General features: G+C 38.6%; 1 protein-coding gene across 1 annotated transcript in view; it reads right to left on the minus strand.

Annotated features, from left to right (window-relative positions):
• si:dkey-192p21.6 (uncharacterized protein LOC565246 homolog) overlaps positions 1-25,997 on the minus strand; it is a 66,181-nt gene extending 40,184 nt beyond the window's left edge. Inside the window, exons 1-8 of the mRNA XM_057848689.1 lie at positions 25,922-25,997; positions 23,879-23,973; positions 23,386-23,507; positions 20,289-20,407; positions 17,723-17,792; positions 17,561-17,627; positions 13,675-13,757; positions 2,644-2,720 (exon numbers count right to left, since the gene is read on the minus strand). Of these exons, the coding sequence (XP_057704672.1) occupies positions 2,644-2,720; positions 13,675-13,757; positions 17,561-17,627; positions 17,723-17,792; positions 20,289-20,407; positions 23,386-23,507; positions 23,879-23,973; positions 25,922-25,997 (709 nt within the window). The remainder of the gene's footprint in view (positions 1-2,643; positions 2,721-13,674; positions 13,758-17,560; positions 17,628-17,722; positions 17,793-20,288; positions 20,408-23,385; positions 23,508-23,878; positions 23,974-25,921) is intronic.
• Between the last annotated feature and the right edge of the window lie 292 nt (positions 25,998-26,289).

The raw sequence follows: 26,289 nt of genomic DNA on the forward strand, positions 1-26,289 counted from the left end.
AATGTATATATCCGTCTTGTGTCTTTTCATTCCAACAATAATTTACAGAAAAATATGGCATATTTTATAGATGGTTTGAATTGCGATTAATTATGATTAATTCATTTTTTAGCTGTGATTAACTTGACTTTAATTGTTTGACAGCCCTAAACAATATATTTTAAGCAAATTTTAGCAAGCCATTCTGTGCGTCACATTTGCTTTATTATTTTTTAAAATTAATAATTTCAACAATCTCCCAACTAGCCTTTGTGGTGTTCTCTTTCGACTCTCGGGCTCTTGCGAAATACTACTGTGAAATAAACTAGCTTCAAGTTGCTTCAATTTCTCACAACGTATCTTCCCTGTAATCTTGTCGTACATGTCAGCGTGTCTTGTTTGGTGATATTGCCTCACATTGAACTCTTTAAAAACAGTGACTGTCTCTTTGCAAATGAGGTGGACACAGTTGTTGCGTATTTTTGTGAAGAAATAGTCCAATTTCCACCTATCCTTGAAGCGTCGGCCGTCACAGTCAACTTTCTTTTTTTTTTTGTTGATTGTCGTCATTTTAGAAAATTGGGAGTAAAGGGTGACATGGGGTAATGTTGCTTCGAGTGCTGCTGCCTTTTAATGGGTAAATGAGGAGCAGCATTTTGTGTGTAAGCTACTTCATATGCTGGTAGCAGTACTGTTGACCAATTTATTAAGTCTGTGTGCGGGCCAGACGTTATTGATTTTAGGACAGAGGCTGGGGGCCGGATGAAATTTGACCACGGGCCGCATTTGACCCCCGGGCCGGACTTTGGACATGTCTGCTGTAAGTCATTTAGACTGTCTTCCCATACGTTGTAAGGATAGAATTGACCCGACCATTATTAAGTAAATTACAGTACTTTCATTATGTTCAGACTTAAATTGCCCCCTTGCTGCATGTGCCAGTCCATTTTTTCCCCCCTCAAACGCACGTTTGATTGGCTGATGCCTGAACCCCCTTCCCCCCTCAGACAAACAGACGTATTCACTGCCTGACAGAAATTCAACCTCCTCCACCCCCTTTGAAGACGAGGGATATTAGAACTTTTTTTTCTGCCAACAGCAGCCACTGTAAATAATGTAAAAAGACGTCAATGTTGTGGAGGTTGGGAACACACCAGTAATTTTGCTACTGAAAGTCCGACCTGCATTAGAGTTTGCATAACATTAATCTATGTGAATTTCTCAAACTCGAGAAGGAAGCTGCATTGAGAGAAATATCCTCCTGTATGTTTTCTACTGTTAATGTAAATTAAACTAAGAAATGTAGTGAACTAAGGATTACCGCCTTATAAATAGTTAATTGATAATGAACAAGTTTGTATTTCTGCTGTATGTTCATATAATTTGTGTTCAAATTTTGCAATTTAAATTTGCTAATAAAATCCAGGCATCTATTCTGGAAGGTTTCAAAATGTTTTTTTTTTAGTTGTTTTTTAAAACAGAGGTTTGAATCAAATGGTGTATCACCTGAACCAATACACATGAAAATTAGTATAAGTCAATACAGATTTCTTTTGCATTGATCATTGAGCCTATCAATTTATTAGCTTCATAATGTCGAGAAATGTAGCCCTGAGCGCGTTCACCCAGTCTGTTTGGTCTTATAAATGTCCCTACCCCAGCAAAAAGTGTACATTCAGGTTATACTGTTATATCCTCCCTATCAATGTTTTGACCAAAGCTACGCCATTGGCTGCAAAGCTTCATTGCTTCAAGAAGCTTAATTTGGCCATCACCGCTCCCTTGGAGGAGACAGTCAACCTCTGCTGCATCCAGCTGTCAACACTGTTTATGTCGAACATGCCTCTTAGCATGCATTGCAACGCTACAGATGTAAATAACAATCAAAATTCATGTTCTGTGCTAATTATTCCTTCAGTTACTCTTCCAGTTGTTTCATTAATTGTTAGCTCGGATATTTGGTAACACTTTATTTGACAGTGGTGCCACAAAACTGTCCTAAGACATTCATAATTATGACATGACACTACCATGAGCATTAACGAATGCCTCTGACAGACGTCATTTTGTGTCATCTGGCAAATTATCTCACTTTTGAAAAGATGTAAAAGATCCGAGCTGGACATAAATGGAGTGTTGGTGACATAATTTGAGGATGATCCTTAATGACATCTGTCATAAGCATTCATTAATGCCCATCATAATGTCATAATCATGTCATAATTATGACAGTCTTATGGCAGTCTTATGACGCCGCTGTCAAATAAAATGTTACTTATAAGCCCATATAAATCAACAAATAAACCGCACTAGACTATAATCTGCAGGATTCAAAATGAGGGAAAAAGTAGCGGTATATAGTCCGAAAATTACGGTAGATGTAACTCAAATTCTTCAGCAGTCTTAAGTAACTTATTTTTAAGTATTTGTAACTCACTTTATCATATTAATATTATAAACTTCATTGAATGAGTTGCATTATCAAGTTTGTGTGCTGTACTTATTTTTTTATTTAAATTGAACTTAAAACGATATGTTATATGAATTTAACCTTATCCTCACTCTCTATGTCTTCTAACTTCCCACGTGGAACAACTTGTTATTACTTTTAGTTCAAACTACATAACTGAAGTTGATTTTGCATGCCTCAGATGAATACTTTACCATTCCATGGCGCATGTTGGAAAAACCAGTAGCCCCCTCCACCGTAGTTGACAAACACCATCACTGTGAGAGCAAACCTACAAAGACAGCATTAGAAAGAATTGGAAAACTGTTTTCTAATCATAAATAGTATGTTAGATTAGAATTTATGGATTTTTACTGGCTAACAAGCTTCATGCTGCCATGTGAGAATGTTTTATTAATCTCATTTTGCTGAACGGCCAGTGGCCATCTTGGAGGGCAGTGCAATAGTAAGATCGCTACTTTGGAAGAGTATGGAAATCCAATCAGAATCCCTAAATGCAAACGTAAGTGTGATTTGATTTGATTCAAGGGCCTTTGTTCGATTGAATATGATGTTATGTACACATTTAACTAGGAGTGGGAAGCTCTTGGTACCTCACAAAACGATTTGTGATACAAAGCTCACGATAACGATAATCTCATGATATCGCGATACAACGATTATCGATACATTGGTCAGGAAATCATTCTAGGATATTCTACAAAACAACTAATAAACAGGAAAAACAAGCTATCGTCATCCTTCTGCTGTGAGTTTATCACTAGTAGATGTTAAATCCATTTGAACTGGGAAGGTGACAGCGAATGAACCCCTCCCTCTTCAAATGGGCCCCTCCCACTTCTTTAGCTATCAGCCAATGCCAGGCAACGAGGTAATTTGGGGCCATAGCAGGTCATTTACCTGTTGATTTTCAGTCACTTCCGGTTGATTTTGGGGCATTTTATGGGTCACTTCGAGTTGATTTTGGGTTACAGAACAGGAAGTGACCCTGGAATGAATAGGCAGTGACTGAAACTCACCAGGAAGTGACTTGTAAATGCCTTAAAATGAACAGAAAGTGAGCTGTAAATGCCCCGAAAATCGGAAAGAGTGACTGTGAATGCTCTGGTTCCGAATGGACAAACGTTCATTCGCCCTTCCCAGTCTTAAGGGATTGGGTGTCGAGTGGCATGAACAGTGTTGGGAATAACGCCGTTATAAATAACGCCGTTAGATAACGGCGTTTTTTTTTTCAGTAACGGGGTAATCTAACAAATTATTTTTTCAGCCGTTACAACGCTGTTACCGTTACTGACGGTCAAAAGCGGTGCGTTACTTACTCTGAATAAATTGAAGAAACTACCAACTGTAGCGAGTCTACTCTGCTCTGTTTATTTGTCATCCAAGACTTGGGGTGCGTTCAGGTTCGAGAATAGCGCACGTGTTTTGTTTTGTTTTGTGCTTTTTCTTAGCAAAGATATAGCACACAGGACGTGCTGGCACTCTGTTTCTTTAATAGCACATATAACATCAACATTAACACAAACGTACGGCTCTCGGCAGGCCGTGTCTCTAACCCACTCCCGCATCATGTGAGCAAAACAATATTGGCGCTGTGTGCACTTTAGGGTGCCTCCAATAATTCTATATCAGAATATTATAGCATGTACTTCTTATGACTCCAGGCTGTTTGTCCTTGCTCATTCAACTAGACAATGCTTTCCAAAGCTTGCTAACGTTTCTGTGTTTGCTACACCTGAATGCTAGCCTCGTTCCCATCCCCCACTGTCAGCCAGCAAGAATGATGCTTCCATCTTGAGGACGGCAGACGCTTTGAGGGTGACAGGAGGAGTAGGGGGACGAGGCTACCTGAATGCACCACCTGGATAGATGCGATGGAAGTGATTGTGATTGGCTGATGGTTAGAGTCATGTGTCATGGTAAGCCAATCAGAGCCGGTGTTTTCACACACAAACCGGAACCGCGTGCGGCAAACACTCACACGCAAAACAGATGCAGAGGGATATGATGGCAGAGCATTCAGAGGAAAATTTGTCCTTTACGAGGTGGAGATATAAACACTATTTCAAGTCAAAATACTTATGGTACAGTAGGCTAAGTCTACTTGACCAGTTGTCTCAGGTTGTGAGAGTTAGATTTAATTGATTAAACTCACTTTATATTGTTTACTGCTGATTGTTATTTTATTATATTGTTTACTGTTTATTTTTGTTGCACTTCAAGTGTAGGATATATCAGTTGCTGGTGAGGTGCACTAAATATTACAAGGTTCTATAACACAACTACCTGTCTGTTCTTCTCTATTCAACTGACTCCAATACTGCTCAGAAAATTTAAATTTCTTTGACATACAACAGCTTCTTTTTAAAGTAACGGAAATAATCACTTTTCCTGGGAACTAGTTACTTTTACTATAGAGTAATTCAGTTACTAAATCAGTTACTTTTCAGAAAAAGTAGTGAGTAACTATAATTACTTTTTAAAGTAACGTGCCCAACACTGGCCTTGAATAGCAGCCAGAGAGTTAATTGAGACACTATTATTGTGGAAGATTTTGGTAGCAACTTGTTGGTTCCCTATTATTATTATCTTTTAAACATTGACACCTTTTTTAAAACGATATTTCGATTCTTGGCATGAGCATATTGATGACCTTTTGGGGTGCAAAGTACAACAATATGTCACCATTTCTGTATTTTGTCACACCTCTATGTTTAACGCAGTCAGTTACATTTCAACTAAAGCAATAACAAACACAAAGCAATACTGATGGGTTTTTTTTGGGGGGGGGGGGGGGGGGGGTAATTTTGTTGCTGAAACAATTCTGAAGTTTAAATGAAAACCATTGTATTTAACAAAACAGAATATCTATATGAAGAAGATCATGATTGATGTTTTGCTTTTCGATAGATTTGGATGTATCTAATCTGCGTTATGGTGAGTTTGCGATTACTGAACCACAGAAGTCGACTGTGCTAAAAACAATTTAAAAACTTTTTTTTTTTTTTTTTAATTTCAAAAGTAAGATATTAAAAAAATGTTGATATTCCACTATATCCCGCATGCAGGATAATGCAACCTGAGCAATATGAATCACTCAGGAAATGAACACTTGTCCTCTGGATCTCCTCGAGCAGGACTGCTGACTAAAGGCTTTAGTGTCTAATATATGATACACTTTATGCTTTGCTGTGAGCAAGGCTGCTGAAACACTGGACACTTGATGGACTACTTCACCGAATCCTGTACACCGGCGGTAAAAAAGTGTTGAATGTGAGAAATCTGCGCAGTATAGCTTTACATAGCGTAACCCCACAGAGGGAAGTGTAGTGGTATGTTGTAGCTTTGCTCTGAGCCAGATTTTATCATTTCACCATCCGAAATACATCGCATATACCGGATATAGTTTTAAAGTGGTATTCAATAGTAAAAAGATTGTCTTCAAGTGTCATAATGAAGTCAGTAAAAGTTCCAGTCAGTCCGATAAGGTGCACTGTATCTACTTCTGCCTCCATTCGATTAAGGGGCGCAGTAAACCATTAGTGCTCTTTTAGCTGCAGATACGAGATTTTAATCAGGCACAATCTTCCACAAAGGTCCATCAAAGAGAACTACACGCACGTGACCGTGTAATCTATTTGATGCTCACATATATCACTGAAGTTTTGACAAGCATATCCATTAGTCGCCATAGTGACTAAGAAAAAGGTTAAATAAGTGACCAGACGAGACCTGGTAAAAGAAATGAATGCGATATGAGGGTTTATAGGCCATCTATCTAATGAAAACATTTCAGTTTAGGCAGATTAACCCTTTGTCTGGCGCTCATGTGCTCATTGGCTGCAACTGACGGCGCTAGACGTCCAACTTATTTTGACTGGGACAGCTCTGGACTGTCAAACTGGACTGGACAGCTAGCATTGACAATGACACTGAAACATAACCATTTATATGCAGTCCTCCCAGTTTAAATGACTTGGACATCTATCGTTGTCAATGGCAATGAGTCAAATACTGTGAAATTTAAACATTATAATAATAATAATCTATTAAATTGTTATGGGGGCCATAACCTGAGTATATGTCTGTTTTGATTCATTTTAATGTTACTAAATTGGTATTTGTTAAGGTTTTATTATCGGGATGTCCCGATCGCATATTTTTGCACCCGAGTCCGAGTCACCGGATTTTGAGAATATGCCGATACCGTTTTTTTGTTTTTATTTGAACAAAAGTTGCAAAAATGTTACAGTACTGTAGTTTTTACAGTGCTTCCTCTTACGCTTTTTCCTGCAGTGTTTCGGAGTATAAAACGTATATCTTTTTGTATCATTTGGCAATGCCATTGTATTTCTGGATTCTTTTGTTACTTTTTAGCCCTTAAAAAGTAAAAAAAAAAAAAAAAGTAGGCCTGACTGATGTTGGAAAAATTAACGTTATGATAATATTGCCATTAACGTGGAAAAATGCTTGGATTTTCAGTATTAAATGCTTCATTGAGTGAGTCCACTCAAATTCGCTCACGCTGCCGAGAACAGCCTCTCACTTACCAAGCTTAACGATGATTAACACATTTGTGCCTTTGATCGTAGAGCTACTGAGGATTCTCTGGCCAGATCAACGCTACAAACCTGTCAATCATCATTAACTTTAAAGCAGAAGTTCAGGATTTTTTACATTAGGCTTAATCTTCGAGTTAGCAGGGGTTTGGTTATGGTAGAGTTGATTTCAACAAATTCCGTTTTGTTTGCAAGTTATTTGTTAGTTTCAGGGCTATGGAGTGGCTATGCTAGCGCGGGTCAATGGCACCATTATAGCATGCCAATGAAAAAACGATACGGATACAGATCCAAAATAGTCAAATAATTTCAAAACACAGACCCATGCGGCCAAAACAATGCCACACCAAACTACCGTAATTCATTTCATTCTGCAGGACTATTTTTTTTAGATTGATGCATAATACGACCCCAATAGAAAGGAGAGCTTCAGTCACTCTTTCTTACACTGCATTCGAGCAAGGTGGGAAGTCAGACTTATCCTGCTCGGAGGGTACCAGGGTGACCTTAAAGCATTTCAAGCAAATATAAAAAGCAAAGATGGCTGATCGCCACACGTTGTTTATTATTTTGGCCTTCAAAAGAAATTTTGACCTTCAACAAACCTGACTTCTCATAAGCGATCAAATAGTGGAGGTGTACTCATGATATTTTCCAGATCAGAGGTTGGAAACTCTGACTTTCCACCTTCCTCAAATGCAGCATCAGTCTGCTGAGTTAACTGAGGGCCGGCAACATGGCGAAATGTGCATTTAGAGGCTGTCGAAACATACAGAAGAAACGGGCAAAGGAAAGTTTCCACAAATTCCCTATGAAGAACGAGGAAAAATATAAACTGGTCACTTGCTGCTGGCTACGACATAAAAAAATCAGCGGTAAAAAAAAAAAAGATGTTATATCACTCCGCCCTGCTCCTTTGGAGAGCTTCTGGATAACAAATGTTGCTGTTCATACTGCCTTTGCCTGACATGCAGCCCCATATCATCAAGGACTGAGGGAATTTTGATGTTTTCTTCAGGCAGTTATCTTTGTAAATCTCACTGGAACAGCACCAAACAAAAGTTCCACCATCATCACCTTGTCCAATGCAGATTCTTGACTCTTGACACCTTGTCCAATGCATATTCTTGACTCTCGACAAGGTGATGATGCTGGAACTTTGGTTTGGTACTGTTCCATTGAGATTTACAAGATGACTGCCTGAAGAAAACATCAAAATTCCCTCAGTCCTCGATGATATGGGGCTGCATGTCAGGCAAAGGGACTGGGGAGATGGCTGTGGTTAAGTCTTCAATCAATGCACAAGTTTACATTGAAATTTTAGCTTTCATATCTCATCAATTGAAAATATGTTTGTCATTTTCCAAGATGACATTGCATCATGCCACACAGCTAAAACTGTTAAAGCGTTATTTGGAGAAAGACTCATCCAGTCAATGTCATGGCCTGCAAACAGCCCAGATCTCAACCCTATTGAAAACCTGTGATGGAAATTGAAAAAAATGGTCTACAGCAAGGTTCCGACCTGCAAGGACGATCCGGCAACTGCAATCAAAGAGAGTTGGCACCAAATTGATGAAGAATACTCATCAAGTCCATGCCTCAGAGACTGCAAGCTGTCATAAAAGCCAGACGTGGTGCTACTAAATACTAGAAATGAGTTTTGATTGTTATTTCTTTGTTTGTTTCTCATGATTCCATATTTTTTTTCCCTCAGAATGGAGTGATTCCATATATATTTCCCTGCACTTGCTCTAGAAAAGTAACATTTACTGACCGCCACAATGTTTTTTTATTCATTTCTTTTAGTGTTTCTGAATACTAAAGAGTTGCACTTTTGAACTAATTCATTATTTTTTCAAGCTTTTTATCTGAGTTTATTTTACATGATAAAATGTCTGAGTGAGTGGTCGTCCGAGACCGGTGATTCCATACTTTTTGCTAGGGGTTGTATAATGGTGCCATTGACTCGCGATAGCTTAGCCACTCAGGAGCCCTGAAACTTACAAATAACTTGCAAAAGAAATTGAATTTGTTGAAATCAACTCCACCAACTAACTAAACCCCTGCTAACTCGAAGATTAAGCCTGATGTCAAAAATCCTGAACTTCCGCTTTAAGTACCACACGGCAGCTGACGAACAGCTAGAAAAAAACAGTTTGGTCGCAGTGCTCAGCAGGAGGGTGGGTGAGGGGCTGTACGAGCATGAAGAGAAAAAGAAATATATCTTTTTTTAATTAAAATAAAACAAATTTCTCCTTGAAAGCACTTTGTTGTAAAGATGATTTTCAGGTTGAATCAGGTTATTTTGCAAATCCTACTCAGTTTCAAACTCCAACATGTCTTCCCCTGAATATTTATATACGCTAGTAATTGATTGATTTGATGGGGTCGTCATAGTATCAATGATTTATAGGCAACAGATTACTTTGAGACGGATCTTGCCTGCAGTAGCGAGTGGTTACGACTCACTTACAGACCTCTTTGATATGAATTATTGCATATGCATTAGCAATTTCAGTTCCACCTTCACCACGATGTGCTGTGTTGCAAATATATAGTTGCTACTGCATGATCAGAAATATTAGAACACCTCTTAATCTATCGAAAAATCAATCAATTTCTCACTGAAGTTGAGTCTTTGCCTCATTATCATTATTAAGAATAATGATACTGCATACATTATATAGGGTTCCTGCTGCACAAACTTCAGGACATTTGTGAAACCCAATCAGAGGAAAAACCTGGAGCTCAGTCAAAACGGGGGAAGAAATGAATGAGTCAGCCATCTGGCCAAGAGCTGGCAATCGTCTGGTCTGCTTTATTATTTGCTCTCCTGTTCCGCTAAATACTGACTGGGCAATTTCTTGCTCGCAGACTGGTGACAAGCTTTTAGTCGTGTGGCACCAAATTAAAATTGGAATCCTTTTAGAAAAATTAACATGCTACCGTCACTGAACACGACTTTATATCATGTCAGGGGAGCAATTATTAGAAATGCCATTTTGCTCACAACTAACTCCTTTTTCCATGAAGAATGGATCAGTATTTATGGTAGATGACTGATGTCTGGGTTCTCCGAGGCAAGAACTTGTTACTTATCCGGGGCAGAGATCATAAGTCAAAAGGCTTAGACGCACTTTGATTAAATATCTCTGCCAGGTATTTCACATTATTACCAGTCAGGACATTTATATTGGAAGCAGTGGGTACAAAAATTATGGCACTCCTCAACAATGAGTTGGACTCCATTTGCCTGGGGCTCAACTAATAAAATCTTGTTAAATTTCTACATCACTATATTTAACTCTTTCATGGGCAAATTATAACTTTTTTATTTTTATTTATTTTTCTAACCCTTACAGGGCACTCATTTAACTCATTGTCTGCCATCCCTAAAATATATACTGTACAGTAGGGCTGGGCAACATGGCCTTGAGTACTTTACATGGTAAATTGAGCGGATTTAGCTCGATAACGATAAATTCGCCCAAGAAGACTGTTATATATTTTGAAAATCTGAATCAATGCATAAAATACTAATTCACCGTTTCTGTTTGATTTATTTATCAGCTTCAAACTGAACATATTTAACAATTGTACATGAATGTAAACATTAAGTATATAAAAATATCTTGTAAACAATAAGCATTCAAGTATGAGCATTTATAATGGCTTGTTTGACTTGAACAACGTAGAACATTGTAAATATTAACATGGCCACTGTGCAAAAATGTCATTGAAACACAAATGACAGCAAGAGGGGCTTGAACAGAGGACCGAGTATCAGACAAATTATTGTTAAAGGCTGCTGTGACATGATTACTCAACCCAAGTGTTGACTTCAAGGTTTCAAGTTTTTTTCTCACAGCATTTACTGAAATACAGTGGTATGAAAAAGTATCTGAACCTTTTGGAATTCCTCACGTTTCTGGATAAAATCACCATCAAATGTGATCTTTGTCAAAATCACACAGATGTGAAAAACAGTGTTTGCTTTAACTAAAACCACCCAAACATTTATAGAGTTTCATATTTTAATGAGGATAGCATGCAAACAATGATAGAAGGGGAAAAAATAAGTAAGTGAACCCTCTGCCTAAGGAGTCTTAAGGAGCAATGGAAACCATTTTCTACCATACAATTTAAGTCACGTGTGTGCCCAATCACTAAAGAGTAGTTTAAAGCTGCCATGCACACTATAAAACACACACATGGTAAGAATTGTTTTGATAAGAAGCATTGTCTGAAAATCATGGCTTGGTCAAAAGAGCTGTCTGAAGACCTGCGATCAAGGATTGTTGATTTGAATAAAGCAGGGAGAGGATACAAAACCATCTCTAAAAGTCTGGATGTTGATCAATCGACAGTCAGAGAAGCTGTCTACAATTGGAGAGCGTTTGCCATTGTTGCTTTTGTCACAGCTTCTATCACAGCTCACCAACATCAACACCTCATCCCCACCGCGAAGCATGGTGGAGGGAGCATTATGATTTGGGGCTGTTTTGCTACCTCAGGGCCTGGACAGAGTTTAGCACTGTTTCTTCCCTCCCAAGGAGTGACCGTCCACCGGAGATGACACCCAGAGTTCAGCGCAGAATACTTAGAGAGGTAAAAAAAAAAAACTAGAGTGTCTGCTAATGACTTACAGAAATCACTGGCACAGTCCAATTTCTATGTGCACACATACACTATATGTAAAACTATGGTCAAGAATGGTGTTCATTGGAGGACGCCACAGAGGAAGCCACTGCTGTATGAAAAAAAACATTGTTGCTCGTTTAATGTTCGCAAAAAGGCACTTGGACATTCCACAGAAGTTTTGGCAAAATATTTTGTGGACTGATGAAACCAAAGTTGAATTGTTTGGGAGTAACACACAAGGTCATGAGTGGAGGAAAAATGAAACAGCTCACCAACATCAACACCTCATCCCCACCGTGAAGCATGGTGGAGGGAGCATCATGATTTGGGGTTGTTTTGCTGACTCAGGTCAACTTGCAGTCATTAATGGGAGAATAAATTCAAAAGTTTATCAGGATGTTTTGCTGACTATTATACAAACTATTAAATGTGATGGTTCATTTACTTATTTTTCCCCCTTATGTCATTGTTTGCATACTATCCTCATTCAAATATAAAAACCTATAAATGTTTGGCTGGTTCTAGTTAAAGCAGACACTGTTGATCCATCTGTGTGATTTCGACTACGATCATATCGCATTTGATGGTGATTTTATGCAGCAATGTGAAAAATTCCAAAAGGTTCAGATGCTTTTTCATACAACTGTACACGCACGCACACATGCACACAGACTGAACCCTCCCCACGCCACCCGACAAACCCGTTTAAGCTATACTGCTCTAACTCTTATGCCAATGAAACATTTAAAATTTTATGATGGCAGTAATGACACGGAAATAAGCATGCACACATAGAAAAATAGCTGTATAAATAGCTCCATGGTTCGTCGTTCTTCTTGAATCCAAAATACAACGGACGTCGAGTTCTTTCTTGGCACCAACACCACACAATGAGCGCCAACTAATGCTATACTCGAAATGCCTGTGGCCTGGCTACTGGTAGCTGTTTCACTATTATCCGAATCCATCACGTTCACTTGTAGCGTTAGCATAGCGGTTGATAACAATGGACTTGTTTGTTTGATTTCCTGATAGTCACATAACTTCACACGTAAGGACATTGGCTGTACTTAAAGGAGAGTGAGCATAGCCGGACAACACATACCGTAGTAAAGTGGGCTGAAAAGACTTTAATTTTTTTCGTTTCATTAAATGCCGAATTTACCGACATGGTCAAAATTACATTGGTCATCGTGAAACATTTTGGTAACAGTAAATTTCTGGTAAACCGCCCTGTTCTAATATACAGTACATCGCAGCAGAGTATAAAATGCAGGCTCATCCAAATTAAGAAAAAAGCGTGACTTATATCCCGTAAAATGCATTTTAAATGAGCAAACAGGTGAGTGCCGAGAAACGGCACTGAAGAGAAATGAAATATGCTTCATTCTTTTCTTGAACCATCAGACACAGTTGTGCGAATGCACTTAACCAGCTGAACTCCCAAAATAAATAAACGTAAAGTGGTGTTTTTGGATCAGATGGCTATGTGCTGTCTGTGGTTCCACACAATTGAAGATCCTAATGCAAGCCACAGATGGAGAAGATGTTAGTCATCTGCTGGATACTCTATTGTGCTGCTGGGTTTTCTCCCTGTCTCAATTTTGGCAGGAGATCTATGGCCATGTGCATGTGTGCTGATATGTTGACTGTATTATTACATCAATTATTTGTCATGGGGGAGGTCAGAGCCACACCAGCATCCTGTTTCCAGAGAGGCGTGCTTTGTGTCTCCCCCCAGGCCACAATTAAGGCAAGCAGGGAGCCCAGATTCAATAACACACATCCACCCTGTCCAATAGGAAGACACACACACTCAGCGCATAGCTGAGACGCGCTGATATCAGACATTGTGCCCGAAACTACCCCGGTTGATAACAAAAGCTTGGGGGGGCTTTTGGCCAGACTGTGACCCCAGTAATTATTCTTTATGATATCAGCCAGTAGATTTTCATCACACTGTTACAAAAAGACGCTCATGTGGTGAAAGATCAACGAAATGGTTGTGGACAGCACACCTACCCTCGGAAAGCATCCAGCGAACGTAAACGTTTGTGCTTCACTTTGGTGGCACTGCCCTCAGTTTGTGTAGCATGGGTTTGGGCCTACAGGGAGAAGAAAAAGGTCACTTGACATCATGAGTAGAAGGGTTTATCATGTCAACATACAAGTGTGCTATGTGCTATTGACCATGCAGTAAGTTATGATTTTCCCCTTTTGGGACAAACATCCCACACGTTACACAATTAGTAAACCCTAACCCTATCCACAACAAATGGGATTCATTCTTAAAATGTAATATTTTGTCAGTCATTTGTCTCATTCTCCATCAATGTGCTATGGGAAATATTTAAATTCCATTAAATTAGTCTGAAAATTGTTATCTACTAGAAATAATGTATCTTTGTTCACTGATCTATGCTAGCGACCTACTAGTATAGGGGCAAACAGAACAACAAAATGCTCATCCCTCTAGATGGCAGAAGGTACAATTAACTTGTGAATCCATCTGCTGCCATTCATACAAAAGAATAACAGCTTTGTATTCAACTAAACAGGGCCTCATTTCACGCTGAAAAAGGACTTTTGAGAGTGAGTACAGAGGCAAGTTCTTCATTTCAGTATATTTATTTTGTGATGTTTTTTTTTTTTTATAATGTCATGGTTTGATATAGTCAGGGGTGCACATAAGTGGTCCGCATGCGCGCATGCATACTGGACGTAGACAAACGCGCTGGCCCTCAACGGCTTCCATACGCTTTTGCGTACCGATGGCTGACCACTGTATTTGCGGCGGACACGAGAAAATAACTTCTCAAAATGTCGAAGAGGCAGGCCCCACTGAGTAATTATTTCCGTGTTCTCCCACCCCCGTCAAAAGACAGACAGACGACAGAGACGTCACCGGAGCTACCGAAAAAAGGACTGAAGGGCTGAAAAGTGGCTGCAGGAGGTACCATGGCTAGAAGTAAATGATGCTCGCACAGAAATGCGTACAAAATGTGCCGTGAGAATCCCAATGTCGCTGATAAGAGCGGCGCATTTTATGTAGGGTCAAAGAATTTCAGCCATCCAAACTTTGAAAAGCACGAAAAAAAACAGCATGTGGCAATTAAGCAAACTATCAATGTCAGACAGCACTCTACTCGCCCTATGGACAAGTGGCGGAATAAAGGTAATAAAAATAGCGCCATGCACTGACAAACGTGTTTTTGCTCGCATTTTACAAAGCTAAACATGCACGTTCAATGAGCTCTTATGAGGAGGACATCCCACTTTTACAAAGGCTTGGAGTTAATGTGGTAGCCGCATAATGCCCTTTATTTTGAATTGGTGCTTTTATGTTTATTTCTTTACATTTCACCTCAAAGTAATGGCAATTTTGTTGTGCCAGTTGATGTTAATCAAGCATTAATTGTTAATATAATTAATTAAAGTTAATTGGCTGCAAGTAAAGCTTGTCATAATTTTATCGCATCAGGCGGGTTGGCTCTCAAGCTCAATGAGGACCAAGTCACATCTCCAGGTCCTCCTCTGAGAACCTGGGCAAAAAAAATATGTGCACCCCTGGATATAGTACATATTTGCATCTGCTAGTGATCAATGCAAATTTATGATGGCTCAAACTTGTGTTAGGATTTGTCTCAATTTCTTTAGTCAAGTTTAACCGTTTACACGACAATTGACTTATAAAACAAACCCCATCAAGAAATGGCGCCCACATACATGGACAACACATTTTGGGTCATGTAGGCCACAACATTAACATTTGGCACAGTACAATTTTGACCTGATTATTAGTATACATATATGTACACATATTTTTTAAATCATTAATCATTATATTTAAAAAAAATCGATTTCTAAATTAAATAAATACAAACAGAGCTATACTCCGAATGTGGGCCCTAATACTCTTAAATTGATTGTGTTGTTGCTGAAATTTCATAGAATTTAACTCATTCTCTGCGATCATTCAGTGCCAAACTCTCCCACTCAAAATGGATTGGACGTCTAGTGCCCTCAATGGCAGCCAATAAGTTAAATGAGTAGATTAAAACATCATCATTCATCAATAAGGGTGTAACGGTACATGTATTTGTGTTGAACCGTTTCGGTATGTGGTGCTCGGTTCAAAACGGAGGCGTACCGAACGAGTTTCTGACATAATGTAACCCTTACTTTTGAGGCTGTGAGTCGATCGGGTTACAGTTTCTTTGTTTAGATTATATTTACTCCGTCTTCTCTACTATAATGAGGACCAACACGGGAGGACAGTGTAACCCAGAAATGTCAACGGCGCAACAACGTGGCCGCCGCGAGCACGCAGTGAAACGCAGGCGTTAAAGTCAATCAGCCAATGCACACCAGTCGCAGGCCACGTGTTAGACGCGTCCCAGAAGCGGCTCAACATGACGCATGCGAAAAGAACGGCAGAGTTTATTATTTGACGCGAGACTCGACCCTCCTGCGTCAATACTACTACCGGTAGCTAGGATCGGGCAGACCGGAAGTTACTCGTGTAAAAATACGGTGGATTCGGTCGATTTTCAAACTAATATGCAATCGTAACCCACTTTTCGAGTCCATCAGATCTCTTGAGTGGTAGATCGGGGCACAGTTGACTTGTCTTTGTTGATTTACTGCTGTCTTCTCAGCTATAATAATAACCAACACGGCCCCATGTTCAATACAAAACACTCCTACCACAACAAAACAAGTAGGAACTAATATTCACATAGGAACTAAAGTTATACAACATAAAATATACAATATGAATAAATACTACATCACATTTGTAAAATATAAACACATAATAAAATAGATAATAGCCCATTTAAATAAGATGAATTGAAATGAGCTAAAACACCTGTAATTAAATAATAAGAATAATACACAGATCCTGCTGACACAATTAAATTTATTAATTTCTGTGTGGCGCTTTAACTTGAGAAAATCCACCAATAAAGCTTTTGATAACCGTTCATGAAAAAAAAAAAAAAAAAGATTCATTGAGGCATTTCATTTGTAAAATACATGTTAAAATCTTTGTCATTGGGATTGCTTTTCTCTTCAGCACAGGACTTCTTTTTTCTTCTTTCTTTCAGAAAGAAAGCTGACCAATACGCAGGGTCTGAAAGGCAAATTGTTGTTGGATTATCTTTAAATACCCGCTACTTTTTGAGCAGAATCCTAGCTTTGTATAGGCTAATGTTCCTATTGTTGAAAGCACAAAGGTGTGTCATAAACAACTAGCACATTTATATTTTGCATTTTGTTTTCTTACTGTACCGAAAATGAACCGAACCGTGACCTCAAAACCGAGGTACGTACCAAACCGAGATTTTTGTGTACCGTTACACCCCTATTTATCAAGTAACATTTTATCTTCAAATGTTGTTGGGTTTCTAACTTTTGAGACTATTTTAGGGAGCAACACAATCTCGTTGCCCTCTCAGTTAGATTAGCTGAACATGTTGGCCCCCATGCTGCACTTTAAAGGAGCAGATTAGGAAGACCCCATCTCTAATAACTCATGATGGATCTACATGCCATCTACAGAGCATGTGGAAGGCTGAGACATCTTGCTTGGAAGAATGAGAGGAGCCATTCATACTTAGAAAAAAATGCAGCACATGAACTAAGATTAGTGTGGATGCCTCTGTGTCAGTCTGCTGCACAATTGGCTCTGCTAACGTTTGTATCAATTTTTCTATTAGTGTCTCTGCAACTTGATGACTGGAGGCTCTGGGAAATGTTACCAGGCACATACTCTCTATTTGCGAAAACTAAACAGTGTAGTGCAACGGTTAGATCAAGACTTTCTTGATAGCAAATAATGAGCTTACAAATTACACCCTTTCTACTGTATATATTTTACGAACTGAGAAAGATGTGTTAAACTTACATTATCAAGCGAGTACTTGGGACTGTGACAGAAAATCTTCTTTAAAAACTTTGATGTTTGACATTTTCTGTAAGAAACACCAGATATAATAGTAAAACAGAACATTTGAGAGTAAAACTAGAACACAAGATGTAACCACATGGAAAATTTAAAGTTATATACCTGTAAATGCAGGGTGCAACAACAAATAAGAGCGCTATTATAGCCAAGGAGAGAGTAGCCACCAGAATAGCTAAAGATGGAAAAGACATAAATGGTTACATTAGAGTTGTCGGATAATGACTTTTTAACCGATAACCGATATCCTGATATTGTCCAACTCCCAAAATCCAATATTGATATCAAACCGATGCCGATATATGCGGTTGACGACTTGACATATTATGGCTAATTGGATTGTGATGCACAACTGGATGCTTTAATAATGATAAATGTAACAAATAAATGTTACATTTGTCTGCATCACGTTTGTAAATAAATGCAAAATAAAATTTTGTCCCCTATGAATAGAAAAAAAAAAAAATATCCAAAATGTCCGTAATCAAATAAAGGGAATAATTCACAAATAGACCCGGAAGCGCCACTAGGTAACGGCATAGCATTACAAAGACAGGCAGGCGAAAGGCAGACTAGTCCAGACACTGTATGGTCAATGAGTTATTCCCAAAATGCATTTCGTTGGGCTTTTGCACAGATTTTTGTATTTTATTACTTTTCTTAGTGACTATTTATTTCTGGTAACACAATAGTTATATGTAATGAGCTTATAATTAATTATTTTTCAATCATTTATTGCTCATTTAATTTTTGCACCATGAATGCAAATGGGTCTGCTCACATAACAAATCCCAAGCATCTTGTTTTGGAGTCATTTGTCAGTAATCTTAACTGCTGTGCTAAACTGTGACCAGCCCCTGTACAAAGGCAGAAAGCTTTTACGACCACTTTGAAGACAACATGAATATAGACTCAAAACAAATGTCAATATTATGCGATGACAGTTTAAAATCCGCATTATAACATAAAAGAAGTCGTTTTTTTTTTTTTTTAACTTGTTGTTGGGACCCAAATTTGCCTATACTTCTGAAAAATGAATGGCCTCTGATCTGATCCTAACAACTGGTACAAATAGTTCAATGTCGTGGACTCCCCTGAGTTTCAGTGTCTGTCAATCAGTGCCAAATATGATCCCCTGAGTGACAAACAAAAACCTAATGGACCTCACTCATGATAAATCCATCGCAGAGTAATCACATGGGTAATCTAATCCTGGGTATAGACAGGAATATGTATGCAGGAGCAAGGGAAAAATACGAGAACCAGTTGGGTTAGACTAGAATAGAAGTCAGTTTTACAAAACCTTCTATTGATAGCCACCTACACAACCTAATAAAATCTTTTACAAACAGAGATAACACCCAGTGTCCTAAAAAGTTAAGTGATAGCCTATATTAGACAGGTAAATTAGGATAACCATCAGCTGTATTATTCAAATGTCAGTGTTGTACTTTACCATAATACTGCATTCTATAAAAGTAGATAAACAGGCTAAGGCTCATATAAGTGTGCATCAAAGTGGAAGGGAGGCTGCGTATGCTTGTTTGCCATTTTAGAGGAAGAACAAATACAGAGAAGCCATTAGAACCTGAAAAGAAAGCCACACTGACACCACCTCAGAACATGGAGTGGACACTTCATCACCTTTGGAAAGTCATGGTATCTTTGGTGTTCGCTCATCAAAAACATCATAAAGCTCTCAGCGTACGAAGGGAAACACACTTTGCAGCGGTTGGCCTCATTCTATTACTGTCAGGATAAATGCGAGATGAATAGCGGCACTTCGGAACAACTAGATTAATTTCATCAATACATTTGCGTAAGCCGGGCACTTAATAGGATCCAGTATTTAACTTGAAGTTGTGGTTTAGGTGCAGCCAGGGTCCTAACATTAGGTGATATTGTGCACAGGCACGTCCTTTAAGGGAGACCACACCTAACAAATGACCTCACAATGTGGCCAATCAATGAGCTCAACTTTAAAATTCCCGAGCACGGCTTGAGCTGCTGACCAGACCATTACTTAAACTGAGCCTACCCTGTGGGGAGTTTGTATAATCACCAGTGTGTGTAGCTAATGGAAGCTCATCATAGTGTGAGGGGTGCAGTTCCACTGACCGTATATCTGCTCACATAATGGCTTCCCTGGCCTTAAAAGTCGGATCCACAACATAATCTGCAATATTGTTAAGTAGGGTGTACATTATGGACAGAGACGCTTTCAAAATCCCATTATGCCCTAATCCTTCCACCCTCCCTAATGTATTACCCACACTCTTCTACGCACAGGTTGGGGCCTTCAAAACAATAAGAAAAGCTTTTGCTTTTCATCCCTTTTTAAGAAAGCATGTCTCATGTGATCAATAAACTGGCTTTCCCAAGAGGGGGAGGACATGGTCCACTATGTGAATAAAAGCAAGTGATGCTCCTGTGTGCTGACTCAATGAATAAGACAGTACATCAAAAGCTTCGTTCAGCCACAAACAGTTATTTACACTTGATCAAAAATAATTATATATATAAAAAAACCCTCTTTATTCCCATCTTTCTAGAGCTCAAATCAAAGACTTGATACTTTTTCGATGACCCAACATGCCAATTTTCCTCAAATTTTGTTAACGAGTTACATCATCCCTTCAGACAGGTAACAGGAGTCTTGTTAGACACTTACGCAGGTAGGAATTGTTTGGTCTTCTATGCACAGAATGGATACAGGTGGCGTTGTTGGCATTATCTGATCTTAGGATCCGTACAGAATAGTGACCACCCTCCTCATATGTCTCACTCCATCTGCATTCAGAACATTCAAATAGTTATTACCAGAGGTAGGTAGAGTAGCCAAAAATTTTACTCGAGTAAGAGTAGCGTTATTTCAAAATAATATTACTCAAGTAAAAGTATAGTAGTCATCCAAATAATGTACTCCAGTACAAGTAAAAAGTATTTGGTGAAAAGAGTACTCAAATAATGAGTAACATTATGAGTAACTCCTGACATTTTTCTTTGATTTTCTTTTTTAAACAATGGTATTTTTTTATCACAGCACAAAGTTATCTTTATGAACTGTTGTTATAATTAATAAAAAAAAAAAAAAATTAATCATTGAATTCCACCTAGGGGGGATAACAGAAATTAAGCATTATACATCAAAAGAGCATGAGTGCACTCTAGTGGAGACAATAGTTCCAAGTTTGAATAGTGAATAGTTCCTTTAGTTACTATTATGAAATTAAAAGCATAGGCGGAGTTTGACTTTTGGGGCAGGGGGGCACAACATGTCTATGACCCCTAAATGCAGTGTCAGCAATTAAATTAACTCACAAGAATATTTATAATAATAAGTTTAAAAATGAGTGTTTTTTGTTTCCCATCATTCTTGAGGGGAATTCAGGCTGCTTAGGAAAGTCATATTTTCGCCGAGATCGTCATCCATTGAATATAGTACGCCCACCGGTGTCGTGCCAATGTAGTTACCGCCGTCAAAAATTGTATCCCCTGGGCGAAGCCACTGCGCTGCATTGATTTGCTTGATGTCTGTGTTTTGGTGATGGAGTTATCTACGAGGTTTTAAAACATGGTCCATCCATTAAAAAAAAAAAAAACTTTTTTCTCCCTGTTGTATAACGTAAAATATGTACTGAACGTAAAAATAGGCAATGTTTTACTGTTTTACTCGTACGATGACCTATAACTGTTATTACGGTAATTCAAGTCCTGTATGGAGTTTCTCCAGTTTAATAAACGTCAATGTCCAAAATATATAAAACTCTTCTTTTCTGGCTTCAACTAATTGTTGAAGTCGACATAATTCATAACTAATGTGTGTGTGTGTGTGTTTGCGCTCCCGCAACCAGGGGATACCATTTTTGACGGCGGTAACTACATTGGCAAGACACAGATGGTGGCTCTGTTGTACAATTAGCATCTTTAGTGGGGCAAATTGGCAGTGCTCTATGGCGTTTCATGATCCACATTTTCAATCCTTGGTTCTTGCTGAGTCGTTGTCGCTTTTGAAAGCTTAAGTTTGAAAAAATTACATATATCCATCTGGCCTCTTCAGTCCTCGTGTGGTTTTGGCTAAGCAAAGAAAATGACCGTCTAAGGTGCTAATGAAATGATCTGTTCGAAAAATAATGTTGACCCATTATAAAAGTATATTTTTTTGTTCATTTCATTCATTTTTGTTGTTTCATTGCGTCGCAACTCTTATCGACAATATTTTACCAGAAAACTTTTTTTTTTTTAAATTTTAAGATCATATATAGGAAAATCATTTACATGCAATGACACTTTTCGTCCACCAGGAGGGGGGATGCCCCCCCCCCCCCAACTCCACGTATCATTAAAAGGATCATATCTCCAGTTTTGCGTGGGCAATCGGTGCCAAAAAAAAAAAAAAAAACCTGGGAGAGAGGTTTAATTTCGCATTTTCGAGTCCTGCAGAGGGCAGCACTCTATGTCAAATACTTCATTTTTTTTTGGTGCTTTAACGACGCCATGTGATTAAACAGGCTGGCATTAGTGGCGTGATCATAGTACGGCAAGCTTGCATCTGATTGGTGTAATGTAGTCATGTGATTATTGTTGCGATGTCTCATTGGTGAAATTTGAACAGCTACTCTTGGCATCGCTTGCAAAAAAACTAATAAATCTAATATGTTGAATAAAGAGGAAAAATGTAACGACTCTTGTGTCGCCCAAAGTAGTGAAGTATGAGTAGCATTTTTTCTTCAATCTACTCAAGTAAAAATTATGGTTTAGTAAAACAACTCTTAGAATACATTTCTCTCAAAAAGTTACTCAAGTAAATGTAACGGAGTACATGTAACGTGTGACTACCCACCTCTGGTTATTACATATACAGAACGTATGCAGTGCTGAGTGGTCAAGGTTGACTTACAAACTGATAGAAGCACTGACCTATATTTTCACATTAAATGTATGCTATTTTCTTAATTTATTAGTTTCGGTTTTTGTTTTCTTTTTCTTTTTTTTTTTTATGGCTGAACGGGTTTGCAATTGTGTTATTGTTAACAGTTTTTCATCCATCACTGATCTTTCTGTTAACCGGATACAGTAATCGAACACCAGCAAAGCTCTGGTGTACCACCTAGTGTTGACTAATCATAAGTGCATTTATTCTTTCTCTCACGAGCCCATTTACGACCCCCAAATCCTGCAAAGCGTGCTCACATTGATCAACCGTTAAAATGATATACTAGCTATCACTTGGATTGTTTTTTCAAAGAGGAAAGGAAATCAATAGCAGCACAGCCTGGTTCGAGACCTCAGCAGTGACTAAAGAAGCCTATGTTCATATTGGGAGAGAACTTCTAAAGTGACATTTGACCTCTCTGCCAATTTATTTTCAAGTGACGCCCGAGTGGCGAGCATCCCTGTCTTCTTGTCGTATCTGACAGTTTATTTATGACTACTACCATTTTCAGTTTAACCTCTGGTGTGAGGTTTAATCCGGAACTGGCGCTGCGTTTAACTTTAATGACCACCTTCATATTGAAATGTCAGGTCTTATTAACCCCCTAAAGGCAACTGATCAATATCTACCTAGGTAGTGGTTTCAGAGAAGGCATCACTCAGTCAAAAGTACACTCCAACAGCACTGTAAATAATCGATTTGACCAGTGATGCTGCTGAATACTCCCTAATTTCATATAATAATTCAAAAAGTAAAATATTAGTTTTATTCAGGGGAAAAAAGCATGGCTGGTTTTGAATTGAGTAGTGCTCAGTCGATGTAAACTTTTTACCTGCAAAGAATTACATTCCTCTTGCTGGATTCCACTTGTATGGTCAAAGTGAATTTGGTGCTGATGACGGTAGACGCATTGTTGTAGCTGGCTTTCACATGGACCAAATGCTGGTACACACACTCAAAAATGAAAATTAGGATATAAAATGATTAGACTGCCTTTAGGAACCCGACCAGACCAGATAAAACTGACCAAATTGGGAGTTAAAGTGAGTTCATTTGGTGGAAGGTTATCTTGATGTTTTTGCAGGAAATTTTGCAGAATCAAGACTTAAAATGTGTGAACAATGAAAATCCATTCATGTGGAAAAGGACTGGCAACTGAACTCACACTGACAATATTTTTTCTAACATTCTAAATGTATATTTTGGACATTAACAGGATCATTTCTTCTCTCATTACAAAAACAGAATATACTGTAGCTTCTCAATTCATCAAAATCTTAACGCCTCATTCATTGTTGATGACTCATTTTAGTAGAGATGTTTACCTTGTAGCAATAATCTGAAGTGTACAAGACCTCCACTTCATGGGGCAGCTGGTTATGAAATATTAACAAAGCCTGGTCCATTTTCAGAGTGGGTGCTGAATGGAGACAAATAACGCTGATTTACAATGTGCAACTGACACTATGTACAGTGCCTTGCAAAAGTATTCGGCCCCCTTGAATCTTGCAACCTTTCGCCACATTTCAGGCTTCAAACATAAAGATATGAAATTTTTGTCAAGAATCAACAAGTGGGACACAATCGTGAAGTGGAACAACATTTATTGGATAATTTAAACTTTTTTAACAAATAAAAAACTGAAAAGTGAGGCGTGCAATATTATTCGGCCCCTTTACTTTCAGTGCAGCAAACTCACTCCAGAAGTTCAGTGAGGATCTCTGAATGATCCAATGTTGTCCTAAATGACCGATGATGAAACATAGAATCCACGTGTGTGTAATCAAGTCTCCGTATAAATGCACCTGCTCTGTGATAGTCTCAGGGTTCTGTTTAAAGCGCAGAGAGCATCATGAAAACCAAGGAACACACCAGGCAGGTCCGAGATACTGTTGTGGAGAAGTTTAAAGCCGGATTTGGATACAAAAAGATTTCCCAAGCTTTAAACATCTCAAGGAGCACTGTGCAAGCCATCATATTGGAATGGAAGGAGCATCAGACCACTGCAAATCTACCAAGACCCGGCCGTCCTTCCAAACTTTCTTCTCAAACAAGGAGAAAACTGATCAGAGATTCAGCTAAGAGGCCCATGATCACTCTGGATGAACTGCAGAGATCTACAGCTGAGGTGGGAGAGTCTGTTCATAGGACAACAATCAGTCGTACACTGCACAAATCTGGCCTTTATGGAAGAGTGGCAAGAAGAAAGCCATTTCTCAAAGATATCCATAAAAAGTCTTGTTTAAAGTTTGCCACAAGCCACCTGGGAGACACACCAAACATGTGGAAGAAGGTGCTCTGGTCAGATGAAACCAAAATTGAACTTTTTGGCCACAATGCAAAACGATATGTTTGGCGTAAAAGCAACACAGCTCATCACCCTGAACACACCATCCCCACTGTCAAACATGGTGGTGGCAGCATCATGGTTTGGGCCTGCTTTTCTTCAGCAGGGACAGGGAAGATGGTTAAAATTGACGGGAAGATGGATGCAGCCAAATACAGGAACATTCTGGAAGAAAACCTGTTGGTATCTGCACAAGACCTGAGACTGGGACGGAGATTTATCTTCCAACAGGACAATGATCCAAAACATAAAGCCAAATCTACAATGGAATGGTTCAAAAATAAACGTATACAGGTGTTAGAATGGCCAAGTCAAAGTCCAGACCTGAATCCAATCGAGAATCTGTGGAAAGAGCTGAAGACTGCTGTTCACAAACACTCTCCATCCAACCTCACTGAGCTCGAGCTGTTTTGCAAGGAAGAATGGGCAAGAATGTCAGTCTCTCGATGTGCAAAACTGATAGAAACATACCCCAAGCGACTTGCAGCTGTAATTGGAGCAAAAGGTGGCGCTACAAAGTATTAACGCAAGGGGGCCGAATAATATTGCACGCCCCACTTTTCAGTTTTTTGTTAAAAAAGTTTAAATTATCCAATAAATTTTGTTCCACTTCACGATTGTGTCCCACTTGTTGTTGATTCTTGACAAAAAATTAAAATTTTATATCTTTATGTTTGAAGCCTGAAATGTGGCCAAAGGTTGCAAGGTTCAAGGGGGCCGAATACTTTTGCAAGGCACTGTAGATCATAAATACTGTATATCTGATCTTCAAATTTACAATCATAATCTACTATGTTGATTTACGGTATTATTTTTGTTTAAAACGGTACCCATTTTAATCTTAGCTATGAGAGGAAAAGACGTTTAACAAGAATCTTATTTAAGCAAATACACTATTGAGCATTGTTTTGTTTATATCGTCAAATGGCAGCCGTTCCGTACAATACTTTAAAACCACGAATTATGAAATAACACAAGTGTGATGCCTACAAGCGCGATCAATGAGAAACACTTGACTTACCTGATACTGTTTGAGCTCCACAACTACTCGTTAAAATAACAGCTAAAGTCACAGACACAAGTCTGACCAGCTCCATGTTGTCACTTGAAAACACTTCCTCTGCTCATCTTTACAACTCCAGTATAAAGAATGGTCAAAGGGCACCTTGCAAATGAGGTTTGTGGTTCCTGTCATATGGTTTGACCAAGATAAAATTTAAATAAAAATCTCTACATATGAATAAATCACCATTAATGTGATTTGTAACCAGTAAACTAATATTGAGAGGAGATACAAATGAGATTGTGTTTGATATAATATGCGCATACATTTTTTGTTGTTGATGTAGAGTTTTATGTGTGAACACTAGCTACTATTAACCAAGGCCC

Source organism: Corythoichthys intestinalis, chromosome 10 (genome assembly GCF_030265065.1).
Source record: "Corythoichthys intestinalis isolate RoL2023-P3 chromosome 10, ASM3026506v1, whole genome shotgun sequence".
NCBI classification, from domain to species: domain Eukaryota; kingdom Metazoa; phylum Chordata; class Actinopteri; order Syngnathiformes; family Syngnathidae; genus Corythoichthys; species Corythoichthys intestinalis.